At 32.0% G+C, this 18,399-nt stretch overlaps 1 protein-coding gene across 1 annotated transcript; it reads left to right on the forward strand.

Annotated features, from left to right (window-relative positions):
- The first annotated feature begins 6,584 nt into the window (after positions 1-6,584).
- Positions 6,585-9,192, forward strand: LOC112084504. The gene is made up of 5 exons (XM_024153654.1): positions 6,585-7,287; positions 7,456-7,924; positions 8,010-8,221; positions 8,275-8,511; positions 8,759-9,192. The coding sequence occupies exons 1-5, from the start codon at positions 6,585-6,587 to the stop codon at positions 9,190-9,192; spliced, it is 2,055 nt and encodes a 684-aa protein (XP_024009422.1).
- The last annotated feature ends 9,207 nt before the right edge of the window (positions 9,193-18,399 follow it).

Raw genomic sequence — 18,399 nt, forward strand, 5'->3', positions numbered from 1 at the left:
AAAAGGACGAATGCTGATATAAGTAGAGGTTCTAATTCATCATCTAGACCAACGAGGAAAGGAAAAAAAAACATAATGTTGATCGTATAACTTCGTTATATGATTCATTGGGTCTTGATTTCGTATTTTTATGTTTCTTTATTAAGGATTTATTACTTAGACTATTTATTTATTTTTATTTTTCATTAGTGTTTTAAATTTGGTTTAAATAAAACTTGAGATATTTTTGATTGGCGTTGTATCGTCATGATTTGAATTGGGTTTGGTTCCATTGATGATATACATGATAATTTTATATATGAGAAAAATAATTTAACAATCAATCAAAATATTTTTTATTATTAATTATGTTATATGTAATGATAAATACATAACATAATCATCGATATATACAGTCAAACTTTCTATACGCTTATCATATATATAAGTTTTTTCATTTGTAGTTTACTTTTAAGATTCCATTTGATACAATCGTTTTATATGTTTGTTATTCAGAGACTTCATAATGTTGGAAAATTATCTTCAAAATATCTGTATTTCATGAGTGTCTACGATTCTGTATTTTGTCGATGGTTTTAATTGATTAAGCAGAAGAATTTTGTGGCATGCACTAGCTTAATGTGATGATTGTATACTCCAGAAACTATTATATTTTTTTTTATTATTTTTGATTCGGTATGCTCGCGTATCTCGCTTGCGTGTTTGTTTAGTACACCAGATGCATTAAATTTTATTCTCTCATATTGCATACTGCTAATGTCTCGAAAAAATATATTAATGGATGAAAAGATGCCTTTGACAGACAATTGTTGTCATTTAAAATAAAACCTATAAATAAATTAATTCTTTATTTTAATAATACATATTCAATGTTGTATATTTCCATAAATTTATTAGGTTAAAAAAGGAAATAACTGTCTAGAATGTAACGCGTATATATATGTGTACTCTTTACTTCTTTTTTTACTTTTCCTTTTGTGTTCTTGACAGAGAAAAAAAAAATGTCTGATGTTGTTGATATCTCTAGGTTAGATTTTTACACCACCAGCGGTGAAGTTCGTGTGCAAGTTGTTCGACTCTGGAAGAATGTAAATTTCTTTGGTGATACAATTGAGATAATTCTCGCTGACGATCAGGTATTTTATTATATAGTTGTTATTTCTTTATATATTTCAGAGGGTTGTTTTTAAAAGCAACTTTTCTTTTGGATTTTTACACTTGATCTTATGCGAAATCGATCTTAGGGTCATCGTATCGCCGCAACTGTCATGCCCGATGAAATCCCTCTGCATGGACCTGTACTTAAACAAGGTTACTGGTTTAGGGTTCGTCGATTCGTTGTTAAGAAGGCCAGTGGTTCGATTTGCATAACTGTAAACAGGCATCGGTTTATTTTCGGATCTCATACAGTCGTGATTCCTATATCTCCAGCAACCCATAATCTACACTTGGATCTCAATTGCACACGCTTATTTGATATCGTGACTCGCGGATTAGATTTTGGGTTTTTAATTGGTAATATTGGTAATCATCTGTTAGTTTTGTGACAATTTTAGTATAATATATCATTTAGTTAATATCACTTTTTTTTTGGTATCCTGTATAGATGTAATGGGAACCGTGTTGAAGATGGGTGATCTCCGTGAGATCAACAGCGATGCTTATGAGGATAATGCAACATATGTTCGATTCGAACTTCTTGATGCAGGGTAAGATCTATGAGTTTATATTCGTATGTCGTTTGTTTATGAAAAAAAAAACAATGTATCGTTTTGGTTTTATGACATCTAAACTGGATGAACCTTTTTTGTTCTATTTTAATCAATTAGGAGGGAGTGTTTATTGCCATGTATCGCCCGTGAGAATTTGGCTAAGAATCTGCATAGTGTTTATCAGCGTAATCAAAGTGAATCAGTGGTGTTTGTGCTGAGGTTTTGGAAAATGACTAATGGTCAAGGTAGGTTTTTATTCATTTTTTAGGATTTTAAAATAGCTTATCTTGCATTCTTCTAATTCTGATTCATAAAATTAATGATAGGTGTTGATAAGGATTCGGTTGTCCTGTGCTCTTACCCTCCTTGCTCTGATTTCCTGTGTAGTCCTGTTGATGACGAGATTGATGATTTCAGGGCTAAGTAAGTGTTAAATTTATTTTTTCTTTATTGACATATTTTGTTAGTTGATTTTAGATATATTGATCTAACATATCGATTTTTTTTTTTTTTTTTTGTAGTCGATACCGCCTTAACTAATGCACCATCGATGGAATGTCAATTCTTTATCTTTCTTTTTAATGTTTGTAAATATATGATATTATGATACTTATTAAGTGATATCGGTTGTTGTTAAATCTACTATTTCAGTTTGACTCTATGCATACTGCATTATGTCTTATTTATATTATGAATGTTATGAATAATATCGTTACATCGTCTTTAGTGTTTAGAATAAATCTGTATATCAATGGTTTTTTAGTGTTTTCGTCTTTTTTGGTGATATCCGATTGTTTTTTAGTATATAATCTAATTTTTATTTTGGTTATATTTACTTTTTATATATATATATATATATGCTTAAATCCTATCTTTCTTAGCATTATGGTTTTAATTAGTTTTGAATATATCTGTGAAAAAATAATACGAGTTTATTGATGAAAATATGTATTTTTTATTTTTAGAAAAAATGAGCTGAATCTTAAATATTTTAAAATTCGTTTCACTCGATGTCATTTGTTAAAAAAAAAATTTTGCAGGAAATTTTACAAAACATGATTTTTTAAAAAATGGCGTTGTATGGTGATTTGAAAAGGTGATTTGTAAACTATAGTCTACTCAAAGGGCTAAGTATTCATTGCGTTTTTGAAAAAATATCTGACAACTTCTGATAGATTTGAATTGATGGATATCTATAGTTTTTGATATATGTATATCTATAATGTTTGGTAGATGTATATCTCCAATATATAATAAACTTATCCAAAACAAAATCTTTGTTTATCAATTGTTTATACAAAATAAATTTAAAATACTAACTAATATTATGATTTTGTGTAATATATATATATATTTATATATATCTAATATATATATATTTATATGTTATATATGATAAACTGAAATTTGTTATTTAATGACTGGTGCACTGACCGTGACAGTTATTTTAATTTCAAAAAAAAGTTATTTGGTTTTCATATACTGTATTTTCTCTATTTAATATTTTATTTTTCTGGTATATTTTTTATTCTGGTGTGTATATATTCAATAAATTGTAAAACATTTTACATAGAAGAGCTTCCCCAAAATATAATTTTTTTTAGAGAATCTTTTCTAAAAAGCGTTTATGATTTTGTTGGTATTATGACAGGCTAGATAGAATATTTTCGGTCAGTCTTTCGTTGATATACGTATAGTCTGATAATACAATATATTAATATTAATAATTTATTAATAATTTAGTATATTAATATCTGTTAACCGAGTATTGTAAACTACTTATTATTATTATATTTTCGGTAATGATTATCTTTTTACATAATATATGGTTTATGGGAATCGTTTATCGTTTACATGTGGTTTAGGCATTAAATTATCTATATAATCAAAAATGTTAAAATTGAATATTTATATAATTAAAAATGTTTAAAGTACTAAAACCCTTAAATTTGTAACATTATATATATATATATGTATATGTATTCATGTCCATTAGGTTAATTCATCGTCCTAGGTCTATTGTTTCGTTGCGTCTCTTTTAATGGAGTTTCCAGGTTTTTAATTCTTATTTCCTTTAATTTGTAGCCTATTTTTATTCATCACACAATTCTCTCAAATCTGTATTTGTTATTCTTCACATTGAGAAACTGAGATGACGACTTTTTTTTTGGTATATGAGAGTTTCTTTCTTATTTTTGTGGATTTCTAATAGACAATGGTTTTCATGGAAGAGGCAAAGTGGAGATTCTACCTTTTCATTTACCTCCCTCAAAGAACGTTTTCTCATCCGACGTAGATTTACCAGTTTCAGAAACAGAAACAAAAACTAAGTTTTCAGCTTGGATGGTGTGTAACCAGGACTCTCCTAATGCCCGAGAGCTCTTATACTCTGAAATACCAAAAGACTTTGTTTGAGATCGTATATGAAAACTTTGGAAGCCACATATTCGTTCTACGTTAAGTAGGTTTATGGTTGATCGTTGTAGCGTTGATGATGGTGAACTTTACTACCTGCGTCTTTTGTTGGGTGTCGTGAGAGGACCATGTTCTTATGAAGATATCAGGACTGTTGAAGGTGTTGTTTATCCTACATTCAAAGATGCATGCAAAGAATTGTTTTTGATTTGATGAAATTCGTCAAACTTTTTTTTCATATGAAGTTTGTGTTTTAAGAACTGATCCATTTATATCGTGGAATAGTTCATTGTTTTTTTTTTTTAGTTGTAACTTTCTGGAATTATTAATATGAATCATATTTATTATATGAATAAGCTAACGAGTTTTATTTATCTTATGAATAATATAAGCTAATAAGTTATGTTTAGAAAAGGAAACAATGTATATATAAATTGTTTAATATGATAAAATAAACTAAAGAATATGTTAAACCGTTGACAACTCTTTGATGCTTTACAAATATATAATCTCATATTTAACACTTTTACACATTACCAAAGTTTTTTTTTTAGTATTATAATCGAGAAAAGGAAAAATAGAATGCATCACCTTACGATCGATCTTAATAGAAAATATTGAGAACTGGAATATATGGAGTTTTATAGGATGTATCAAAAATGTACATTGTTCGGCAAATGGAAAAAAATCTTATTTTTAGAAATATTTAAGATTAGCACAGATTCTGAATCATTAATCTATAAATATTTTTGGTTATACGGAAAATATAAAAAAAAAAATCTAAATTAGTTAACATAAATGTATATTATATAATATAATGATATATATGTATATATATTTATATACATGGATAGAAAATTATTGTGTACTTCTGTTATCAAAAATCAGAATGAAACGCAAAGCTAGGTCTGATGATGCTGACTTCCTGGTTTCTTCATCTGTATAAAAAAAAAGTGAGTTATGGTCGATGTCACGTGTTTATTGGTATGGAAAAATATCAAAAATTGTAATTATTTAATTAAGGAGATTGGAGTGCAAGAAACAAAAGATATGCCCCAACCAAAGCTGGAGATAGTTACCAAACTGGTCGAGGAATTGGTCAATTCTACGTTGATGAGAGAGATTTATCCTTGGAAGGTTTTCGTGCTGCGAGGAAGAGAAGAAAGATTATAATGAGAGATAAGAAAGCCTTAAAACAAGATATTGGTTTGATTTATAATTTGTTCTGAATCATATATTTTGTTTTATCAAATTAATTATCAACAAATTAATAGTTGTATTAAACTTTTATTATCTATGATCTTCTTTGTAGATTCCTTGCTTGATTCTTACAACAGTGACAAGTTTGCTTGCTTTATAGCTACTGATTCTGATTCTGAAAGAGAAAACGATGAAGATAGCGAGTTAGAAGAACAATTGGCCGATATTGTCGTGCCACAAGGAGAGACTACCGATGTTTCTCCTGTTAATAAAAAAAGTTCTACGTCGAGGAAAGGAAAAAGGGCAACCAATAATGATATTGCTACCGCAGATGAACCAGTTGTTCGGACCGACATAGTCTCAATTGTAAAACCGGGATTAGATGTTAAGGGTATTATTTAAGATTTATTAATTAACTTTTTATATTGGTTTTTTTAATTGAATTCTTAAATTTTTATTATTACATAATAAAATCTTTTTTTTAGGTTATTATGATGACGGTGATCCTATTTATATATGTGAGTTTTGCAAAGCTTATATGTGGTATGGAGAAAGGTTGGCAAAAAGGACTACACGAGCTAAACCCAAGTTTTCAACATGCTGCATGCAAGGCAAAGTTGTTCTTCCCTTGATTAGGGCTCCACCACAATCTCTATTATCATATTTATACAATGTTGGTGATGAAAGGTCTCATTTTCGTTACCATATCCGTGCATATAACATGATGTTTTCTTTTATTTCGCTTGGAGGAAAAGTTAACAACTCAATCAATGATGGAAAATGGCCATATGTTTTCCAGCTATGTGGTGAGAACTATCACTCAATAGGTGATATGATACCGGCTCCTGGTGCGAATCCAGCATTCCTGCAACTTTTGCATACACGACACCGCAAATGAAACATCCAACAGAATATCTACATATGGGTAAGAAAAATTATGTTTGTTTTTTTACTGCTGTTTTTTGGTTTTTAAGATTTAAAAAGTTCTAACGAATTGTTATTTTGATTCGTTTGTTTTTGGTGATAAAGGACGTACGGTTGGTTCCACTTCAGCATTAAGAGAATCGGTTGTTCAAACACTTAAAAAAATGTTGGATAGACATAATCATCACGTCAAAGCTTTCAGGACGGTACGAGATAAGTTTGGAAGTCTTGGGGATACCAGTGGTTTACAGTTAACACTAGTATATGATAGAACATCCGATGGACGTACTACTAATTTGCCAACTGCAAAAGAAGTTGCTGCGTTGGTACCTAATGGATTTTGATGTTGGAATCAAAACACGAGATATAGTTATTGAAAGTATGTCTGGAAGATGGAAGAGAATCAGTGAATTGCATCCTGCTTATTTGCCTTTACAATATCCATTGTTGTTTCCATATGGTGAAGATGGATTTAGACTCGGTATAGATATTGGATATGTAGATAAGAAGGGGAGAAAAAGTTTGCAGATTACTATGAGAGAGTTCTTTGCTTTTTGGGTTCAAGAGAGGTTTGGAGAATCTCCAACAATTGTAATGTCCGGAAGATTGTACCAACAGTTTTTGGTTGACGCGTTCACGATGATCGAGTCGAATAGACTTCGCTTCATATCAATGAATCAACAGAAACTTCGATCCGAGACTTTCGATAATATAAAGGATGCCACTGATAAAGGGAATTCCGATCTTTCTGAGAAAGGTAGAAGAATTTTCATTCCTGCTTCTTTTACTGGTGGTACAAGATATATGCTCCAACATTATCTGGACGCTATGGCCACATGCAAACATTTTGGATTTCCAGATCTGTTCATCACGTTCACGTGTAATCCAAAATTGCCTGAAATTACTAGGCATTTACAAAGACATAATTTGAAAGCAGAAGATAAACCAGACATATGCGCTCAAGTATTCAAAATGAAACTTGATGATATCATGTACGAGCTAACTAAAAAAAATGTCTTGGGAGTTGTAAATGCTGGTACGCTCTATTTAAATGTGAATCTATATTGATGATATTTGAATATGATTTTTGATACCTAATTTATTTTTTATGTTTTTACGTGTTTTATGATAGCAATATATACAATAGAGTTCCAGAAGAGAGGACTTCCTCATGCTCATATCTTTTTTTTTTTGAGGCCCGAAGATAAACTACCAACTGGTGATGATATCGACAAGTTTATATGTGCTGAGATTCCTGATAAGGAAACTGATCCTCATCTATATGTAATTATTGGTGATGTGATGATGCACGGACCATGTGGTGCTTTGGATAGGGATAGTGTTTGTATGGCTGATGGTAGATGTACCAAATTTTTTCCAAAGGCATTTAGTCCTGTTACTAAAGTTGATGATGTTGGATACCCGATATACAGGAGACGTGAAGACAAGAAATTTGTAACGAGGAAAGGATTCAATTGTGACAATGGTTATGTGGTTCCGTATAACAGAGAACTTTCTATTCGATATCGAGCTCATATTAATGTGGAATGGTGTATACAATCGCGTTCTGTCAAGTATCTTTTTAAATATATTCATAAAGGAGCTGATTATGTTCGCGCAGTAGTAGGCAAGGATGACGAAGATGATGAAGTTAAGAAGCATTTCAACTGTAGGTATGTTTTCTTGCAATTTTCCTTATTTATCTTATCAATGAAGTCTTCAAAACCATCATTGATATTTACTGTATGTTATGTTTAGATATATATCACCTGGCGAGTCTATATGGAGGATCGAGGGTTATGATACACATAGTCGTACAGTTTCTGTGACAAAACTCCCGTTTCATCTGCCGAATCAGCAATTAATTATGTACAATGAAGATGATCCTGCTGAAGAAGTGGTTGAACGTGTTACCATTGGTATCTCCAAATTCATGGCTTGGATGGAATGTAATAAAGAGTATGAAGAAGGTAGGTCTTTAACTTACGTAGAGTTTCCACATAAAGTTGTTTTTGATAAAAAGTTAAGGAAATGGAACCAAGGAAGAAAGGGAAAACTATTGGAAGGATCACCTATGTTCCTATGTCTGTAGGAGAGGCTTATTATTTGAGGCTCTTGCTCAATATAGTTATAGGTCCAACGTGTTTCGAAGATATAAGAACAGTTAAAGGGCATCATTATGATACATTCAAAGAAGTTTGCTTTGTCCTTGGGTTACTCCATGACGAAAAAGAATACATTGAGGCTATAAAAGATGCAAGTTTATGGGTTAGTGCAATAACTATGCGTAGGTTGTTTGTAATTATGCTGACTACAAGAAGTGTTTCGATGCCTTCGAGAGTTTGGGATGCTACTTGGGATATTTTATCCGAAGACGTGTTATACTCAATAAAAAATTCAAAAAAAATCAGGTCAGTTTTTTAATCAATACTAAAATAATTATTTGTTTAACTATTTCACGTGATATGCTATATATTCATATTTATGTTTGGGTTACTGATTTGCAGATCTTAGGCTGTCTACTGACCAGGTTAAAAACTTTTGCTTAGCTGAGATAGAGATACTTCTGCGTACTGCTGGAAGTTCTCTTACAGATTTTTCATGTATGCCGTATTCAGATGATTTGGATATGACTATACGCGGTAATCCTCTTATTCGTGATGAAAGAAGTTATGATCGAGATTATTTGCGAGTTAGACATGATGAGTTTTTTACCATGATAACTGATGAACAACGACTTATCTATGATGAGATTCTAGAAGCTGTTTATTCAGGCTCTGGCGGAAGGTTTTTTGTTTATGGTTCTGGTGGTACCGGAAAAACGTATCTGTGGAGCTTATTAGAGGCCGCGTTACGTTCAAAAGGTGATATTGTTCTGAATGTTGCATCAAGTGGAATTGCTGCTTTGTTATTGCAAGGAGGTCGAACGGCCCATTCGTGATTTGCAATTCCAATTGTTGTTAATCGTTTTACGACGTGTGCAATCAAATCTCAATCAAACCTTGCAGAACTGATCGATGCATCTAAACTGATAATATGGGATGAAGCATTAATGATGAGTAGGGATTGTTACGAGACATTGGATAGAACCTTGAGAGATATATTAAAATGTGACAAGCCTTTTGGTGGTAAAGTTATCGTTTTTGGTGGAGATTTCAGGCAAATTTTGCCTATTATTCCAAACGCAGGCAAAACAGAGATTCTTATGGCTACTTTAAATTCATCTCCCCTTTGGTTTGGATGTAAAGTGTTGAGGCTTACACGTAACATGCGACTAATCCCTGGAGACAACAGTCGTGAGATGTATGAGCTAGCATCTTTTACAAGGTGGATTCTTGATATTGGAGAAGGAAAAATAAATCCGAGTGATAGCGGGGAAAGCGAGATAGATATTCCGAGTGAACTATTGATTAATGATTGTGAGAATCCGATTAAAGCTATTGTTGATGAAGTTTATGGACAGGATTTTCACAAAAAGACTGATCCTGAGTTCTTTCGGGATATGGCTATTTTGAGTCCAAGGAATGATGATGTTGGGCTTATAAATGATTACATGTTATCACAATTAAAATGTATACTTAAATAGTTAATTTTTTGAAATGTTTTATTATTTTCGTCTTTATTAATGTTTTAGATATTTTTTATTTGTAATGCTGATGATCGTTTTGCATATAACAGGTGAGGAACGAACCTATTTAAGTTGTGATAGTATTGATCCCTCTGATAGAGAAATTGATACGAATGATGCATCTGAAATTCTCTCTCAGAGTGTTCGCTCAGACAGCAAGAACGATCCGGGTAATATGATATATACAGAAGAGTTTCTAAACAGTGTCAAAGTTTCTGGTTTACCCAACCATTGTTTGCGTTTAAGAGCCGGTACTCCTGTTATGTTGCTGAGGAATATTGATCCTAGGAATGGTTTGTGTAATGGAACTAGGCTACTTATTACTCAGATGGCCAATTATGTCCTAGAGGCTATAATAATAACTGGTGACAAAATAGGAGAGAAAGTTCTTATTCCTAGGATATTTTTTATCTCCGACAGAGACTAAATTTCCTTTCAGAATGAGGCGCATACAGTTTCCAATTACCCTTGCTTTTGCGATGATGATAAACAAGAGTCAGGGTCAGACACTTGCTAAAGTTGGATTGTACCTGCCTAAACCAGTCTTTACACATGGTCAACTGTATGTTGCTGTTTCGCGGGTAACATCCAAATCAGGACTAAAAATCTTAATCACGGACAAAGACAAAAAGTCTCAAACGAAGACATTAAATGTTGTATACAAGGATGTCTTTGATAATATTTAGTCGCTTTGTTGTTTTTGTGGTATTGCTTTTCTCTGTTCTATTGTTGTTTTAAAACTCGATCAGTATTTATTTGATTCTTGCTTAACAATAAGATAAATTTATTATCTATGAGTTATATTTTAAGGTTGGATTAGATTTAGATACAAAAATAATTCACTATTTATTTACTGATTCACTTTTTATTTAATGAATTTATTGATTTTATATATATCATAATAATCATATAATAATATCATCAAATAATATATCATCAAATATCATAAAGGTGAGAAGTCAAAAATATTACATAAATATGGCCATTCAAAGTTTTTTTAAGTACTAACCATAAAATATAATATTGTAGCAAGAAAATTTTAAAGAAAATATAGTTCACCATCAACTATATTCTCAACTTTCTCTTCCCCTTCCCATTCTTCACCTTCTTCTCTGACTACAAGACAAAACATATAAAAATAACGGTTATATCAAGTAATTTCCTAAAAGTTCTCTATAATTTAATGAAATATTTAACTGTTTACCCATTCCGCTGTATCCATATGCCTGATCTCTCTCTCAACGAATCCACAATTTATGCATTTTAAACCTATTTCGAGATCTAGCCACAGTTCATATTTCCCTCTTTTACAGCGCGATTTTGAAGATTCATCAGTTGATATCTCATTATCAGTTTATAGAGAGATATTACAAACAAAAACAATGGTTATACAGTCTAAAATCATGGATCTCTCATCGAAAATATATTATTAATTAAATATGAATGAAAGTATAACTTACTTCTTTGATAGTCGGTGTGACTTTTTCATTTGGTTTGCTTTGCGATTCCATTTCTTCCCAAATCATATTTAGTTCGATCTCCCAATCAGATGGCATAGGTGGTGACTTAGGTTCATCCTCACCGAAACGTATTCTCAATGGTGCTGGTGTGATTATGAGAAGTCCATTTTCATCGTATTTCTTTTGTTCTTTGTTCTCCATTTTTTTTTGGTTTGGTTTGCTAATAAAGAATGGTAAAAGCAGAGACGTTTTGAAGACCTTTGGGTTTGTAATATATTCAATTTTCTCAAGTTTCAATGTTTTTGGGGGAAATACTATTTAGTATTTACACAACGACTTTGAGTCTTTGACTTTAACTGATATCTCATTATATAATTTAATGCAATCAAAACTACAAACAATACTTTATCGTGATATATATTATAACACAGAAAATCTGAATTACAAAAACAATAGATAAAAAATATATATATTGTAATTTGATTTCTAAATAAAACTTTATTCTATCATAGATAATCCCACCTCAGTATTTTTATATAAGTTACAGACCATATTCATAAAGTAAAAGTTATCCACTATTCTCATAAAGTATGATAGACGTCTACTTATTATTACCTTTTCCAAGAAGATATTGATACTTACAAAAATAACAATTTATATTATTTTATGAGAAATATCAAAATAGACTCCTTATTACGTACATAAATTAGTGGTTTAGGATAATTATCCCGTAGAAGTTTTCATTTCAATTGATTTTATTCCTTTTCTTTTTGGGGTTAAATCTTAAGACAAATTAGTTAAGCAAGTTTTGAAATTTAATTTATGACGTAATGTAAAATTTACATATAGTTTGGACTGTGATGTGTTTTTGAAGATATTTACAAATATTTAATGAGTAATATTCGGAATATTTACATTTTACGAATATATTTTTATGTTGATTTATGCATATATATATATATATATATGTACTTTGTTCACGATCTTCAAGAAAGATTAACATCGAGTGATGGCAAATTATGATTTTGTTCGAACACTGAGCTCACGGAGATCTGATTGGAAAATCGTGGTAAAAATATTGAAAAAATGGAAGGTGGATTATTCATGTAGTAAGAGAAGCTTAAATTTGATCGTTGTCGACGAACATGTATTTTAATTATGTTTCGTGATATTTATATATATATATACATGTATTATTATTATTCTGATTACGATATTTTGATTTGTTTGTATATTGATGTAGGGTTCTAGAATACATATTCGGACAAATAACCAAATGATGGACTATTTCGATCGGAATTGTATAGAAGAACAATGGATCATCATGTTATCTGGATTTCTTTTGAATCCTTATAATTGGAGAACTGTCGTAAATATTACGAAACATGATTATGTTATTACTTTAACGAAAAATACTATCCTTTTACCGGTTCTACCGATAACAAACAATTCCATAATTTTATCTCTTTCTTATCAATTTATGAGTACCCAAGTGAGCATTATTATTTGATTGGTGAGTTTGATTTTAATTTTGAAATATAAAAGAAAATTAATTGTTTTAATTCATCGTTTTGATTTGGTTTAATTGTAAACTCAGATTTGATAGGATTGGTCGAAGATGCTAGGTACTTTACTATCACGTATCCAGATGGTACGACGAGGGCATCAATTCGGTTTCGTATCATAGACGATGAGTAAGTCAATTTACCTATATTTTCTATATTTAATTAGTTCTTAATAAATTTGTTTGTCAAAACATAGGGATGTAATGCTTGAGTGTATTGCGCATGGTGCGTTAGCATCTGAGATAAATGAAACGTGGTGGAGTCTAAAGGACCTTTTCCTATTTGTGTTTTAACGGATTGGTGCGTCATAATTAACGGGGGTATGTGTTCTGATGCTACGATTTTTTTGTTTTATAATTAAAGTTTTATAAACTAAAACGAATCAAATTATGTACGTTTTTAGAGAACGTGATTATCCAAGATCATGAAGAACATGGTTTATCCCGTTTTGACGTTGTTCCAGAAATCAATCAAGTATCCATTTTAAAATCCAAGTAAGTAGTTTTATTGATAATATTTATATTTGAATTAAAGGAATAACAATATTTCAGGATAATAAATAAGTAGGTTGATTGATATACCTTTAAAATCAATATTTCAGGATTTGGAACAGGATGAATTATTTGGATGCAGCTGATATCTTATTGCCCTAATCTACTATATTGATTAGTAATTAATAATGTTTTCAATATCAATCATACTATTAATGTGTTATCTTATTATTTTCTAATTTTATTATGTATAATAATTCTTTCATCTAATTAAAGGGTTTTAAAATTCAGAATAATGAGAAAAAAAGTCAAACAGAAGTGTCAAACAAAATAAAGGAAAACATAAAATGAAATTGATAGATTCAATGGCTAGGAAAAACAGGTGAGTGATAAAAAAAGTAGCCATCTTCAATGTTGTTAAAATCATCTGTGTAGTCAAGCATGCAAGAACAAGATAAATAATGAGTCGAATATTCAACAATTTTGTTTAGGAAATTTACAAAATGATAACGGTGAACAATGCTTACATAAAACGAGAATTTTCGACTTCAGGAATTGGAGGATCGAAAAATATTTCAGAGAATTCTCGATCAGAACAAACACGTATTTCATCTGTACAATATGGAAACTTATATTAGCTACAATTAATATAAGTTGATATATGGTTGGTCGATAGAATGAGAAATAACCTCCATATCGACACATCTCCCAAAATCTCAATACACAGAAAACGATTTTGCGACGAGGAGTGTTTTTCCATAAGCTTCTCTTCCCCACGCTATGCAATTGATGTCGACACCCCTAAAAACCAGAATTAATATATCATTTTCCATAATATCGAGAATATGATTGTAAAGATTTATATATGTATTAGTCTTTGTATCAATGGATTTTTACTCGAAATCTCTAATTGTAAATTTTAGAACACTTGAGTTGATTCTCTGATATCCGATCCAAAATTGGTCTTGACGTTCCAATTGACGAACTTTGATAATACCTCCGATCAAATCAACTAGCTTAAAGCAACATATTCATATAGTTAAGTAGAGTATTAATTAATCTAATTGAGTATAATAAAATACTAAGAAAACATACCAACGTCTATGTTTTCCATCAGAGATTCGTTAAGGACTCTTCTAAAATTAGCAAATGAATACAACTGGTCATCTGATTTAGGCGATGTCTTCTCAACATGAGTATCCTCATCGATACAGATATGGAGACCATTGACTGTAATCCTCGAAGTTCCCGTGTGTGAAGTAATTTTGAAGTTACCAATGAAGTACCAATCTTTATCACACATCATGCCTTCATAACGGTCTACTAAACGATTCGGAATCGATGCACGTATTCGATCACCCTAAATTTTCAGTTAAAAAGTAATGATGGTATTGATAATATATTAAGATTCAGACATTATGTTATGTTTGAAGATATACTTACATGTTCGTCTGCGAATATAAACGATCGCTGAATACCGTGAACACCTAGACTTTCCTCGACACTCTTGATAATTTGAACACAGATAGAACATCGATCAGATGCTATACCTAAATCAGAAATCATCGTGCAAGGAGACATTTTTTTCAAAAATAGATGCGGTTATTCTCAACAATGAATAGAAATAAATGAAGTTAGATTATGAGTAACAAATGGGTACTACTTTTAATTGAAAACCACCGCTACGATAACCAATAATAGTTTTTGCAATGTTTTGAAAAATAACGGTCATTGTCGACAATCCATTAAAACAATTCATCTTTTTATGTTTGGTAGTAATTTAGTTGAATATATATGTCATGTTTTGTTATAATATAATAATTAAGAAAATCAATAATAGAAAACTTATAAAAATTCAATACATTCATAAATAAAACATCACCATCAAGAGTCTCTATTTATGTTAAACTTCTATTAAGGTTTAATATATATCGAGAAATTTTCAAATATATATGATGAACTGTATATCATTCAATTTTTAGGAGTTATCTTAGAATTTCTTTTAAATTTGCAGAAATATTCTTTCGTTCAATGTGTATATATAAGTACATAAATTATGCATAATCTCAGATATAAAACTATATTATACAACTTCTTAAATGTATAAAGTCCGCGCTTGGTGCGGACAGTCACCTAGTAAGGTTCTTAAACGTGTATAGATAAAGTAATAATCATGAATCAATTAAACATCAGATAATTTCTTATACCGCATGGACTTATTATAATGCATCAATAAGATTTGACCATGATAATTCGTTGAACAATAATTATGATAAAGTAATAATAATTGTGATAATTCGAAAACTCTAATTGATTTAGAGAAACTTCCTTTTATATATATAAAACTTTCAATAGATGCACAGTATTAAGTTAGATTAATCAGGCTTAAATAAAAAATGGACTTTAAAATCACGTTGATTTTATAAATCAAAATCTCACTTTAATTTGCTTTAATAAAATTTTTAAAGCATAAGATCTAAAGATCAAAAAATTAATTATTCTAGATAAGTATATATAAATTTGTTTATGCAAAATTCGTGTTTAGAAATCCTTATCTAATAAAACTGAAAAATCCAGCCGTGTATAGATAGGGCATATATTATGCTCTTATAATCTCGCTGCCGTGCATAGATAGGGCATACATTATACTTTTATAATCTCGCTGCTGTGCATAGATAGGGTATATATTATTATGCTCTTATAATCTCGCCGTGCAAAAACAGATTATAAATAATGCAAATTATAAAATCGTGCAGATTTAGGATTAAGGCGATTTTTGTGATAAAAATCATAAACCCTAAACATGGAGGAGGCATAGTGTAGCACCCTAATCCGGATTTCCGATTTTAACTAACACTTAGTCAAATTTTCATCCGAGTTTTTACTTAGCATTTTTTCGCATTAGGTTCGTTTAGACAGTTTTAGCCGTGCATAAGTAGATTAAAAACAGAATACTTGAATTAAATCGAGGTTCTCAGTACACTGATCGTTCGCATATAAGCTATTACATCGACTAAGACCTTAACTACTCGATCTTACCATCCATCCTGTTCCAGCCATAGTCCGCACGCTGATCAGACCTCTTTACCTGCATCCACTAAGGAGGCATAATCAAACATAACTGCTTAGTGAGAGCGATCATCCCGTCTCACCGAGCCAAAGTATAATCGCATCTAACAAAGATCGAGCCCAATGCTCATCAGAAACAGAAAACTACCCGCAAGATCATACACGCTTACCCGGCCGATCATCCATCAACCAGACAAGCCTCGGCGGGCATCACAGCCACGAGCGCCTTGCCTGATCGAGATCGACGGTAAGACGGATCGATCACACGGCATAGCCAGCAGAAATGTCATGACAAACACAGAATAACAAGCAACCGACCAGAATCTAAGCAAGAATACAACCAACAAGGCCACGGTCACGCACTCACCTTAGCTTTTATCGGACAGATTCGGTAAGGACAGAAATCGCGATTGATCAGACTCGTTCCCACAATCGCTCGGCAGAATCTGGACCACGCTCGACAGAATTGCACTCGCTCTCGGCCAGAATCCGATCGCTCTCGGCTAAACAGACTTTCTCTCGGCTAACTTCTCTTAAGAATATTTCTCTCAATCTTTCTTTGTACTTTTGGGTCTCGCGAAGGAAAGAAATGATCCGGAAGCTTTTATTATATAGGCGTTCCCACGATTTTCCGCAGAAAACCGCCCAGAAACCGTTCCCGCGTCAATCCGCACTTTCCCACGATCCGCGTGCTTTCGCACGACTGATAACTGTTCCCGCACTATCGCCAGTTCGGCTAAAATCCATAACCGTTCCCGCGCTCACACCTTAAGGCGTTTTCACCCAATAACCGCTCCCGCGCGCACCCGATCTCGACAAAAGTTGTCTGTTCCGAACCAACCTTGTCCGAATTCCGACCAAGTCCCGAAAAACTCGGTTTGTCGGAATTTCTCAGCTAAACTTCCCAAAAATTGCGGCGAGCTGATTTCAGCTCGGCAACACTTGACTCAGCTCAGCCAAACTTGATTCAGCTCGGCAAAACTTGATTTAGCTCGGCAAAAGCTGGACTTAGCTCGGAATAACCCGACTGAACCCAGTTTCACTCGGCTAAATCCATTTTCCGACTTTTCTCAGTTTTTCCCGAACACGGGTGTTACATATAGCCTTCCTTCTTCGAGAAAGAATAATTTATCATCCCGGAATAAAATTTTAAACTAACTGTCACCTTTTTCAGTTTGAGAGAAAAAAAAATTTTAAACTATCTCTCATATTTTCGGTGTGAAAACGGATTAAGAGACGATCGCACTGATAATGTGTTGTGAAACATTTATCGAAAGAAATGAAATTGGTATGTCTTATTCTAAAGATAAAGAGGGGTATATATAGTGTTACAAAAACTCAGCTATTACTTCAAGTTTTCGATGTGGGACAAATACAATATTAGTAATGGACCTTATAATGGGCATTCATATTAATATTCATATAGAGAAAATAATCAATAATGTGAAATATAATCTAAAAGTGTCTTGTTAAACACAAAAATATCTACTTGATGGCTCGAAAGTCCTTTTCCATAGCGACTAGGGTTTCCATTCGATACTCTCTTTCAAGAGGCGCCAGATCTGAAACCCGATTCTTGTAAGCGTGATTCTGGTTTTTTAATAGCTGTTCATTTGGTCCATTTGGCCTATCTTCTCTAGGTTTTGGTTCTCCCTGTGTTATTCAAAGGAAAAGCCAGGAAGAATGAATCGTTCGAGGAAGAAAAAAGAACTCTCTCTAATGAAGGAACTAAAAGAGCTGGGCTCTTGGAGGAAGGCAAAACGGTTGACATCCCTGATCTAGAGAATGGCGACCTTATCAAGGAGAACACAATGAGTGGACTGATCAAAGCTATGCCCCCCATATAGGGACATGAAGTTGGAGAAGACAGATCCCAATTTATCTTTCAGTGCGAAGCAACCTCAACTACGTCCTCACTAGGGGACCTTGGTTTGT

The sequence above is a fragment of the Eutrema salsugineum genome, unplaced genomic scaffold (assembly GCF_000478725.1).
Source record: "Eutrema salsugineum unplaced genomic scaffold, Eutsalg1_0 scaffold_4, whole genome shotgun sequence".
In the NCBI taxonomy this organism is placed as follows: domain Eukaryota; kingdom Viridiplantae; phylum Streptophyta; class Magnoliopsida; order Brassicales; family Brassicaceae; genus Eutrema; species Eutrema salsugineum.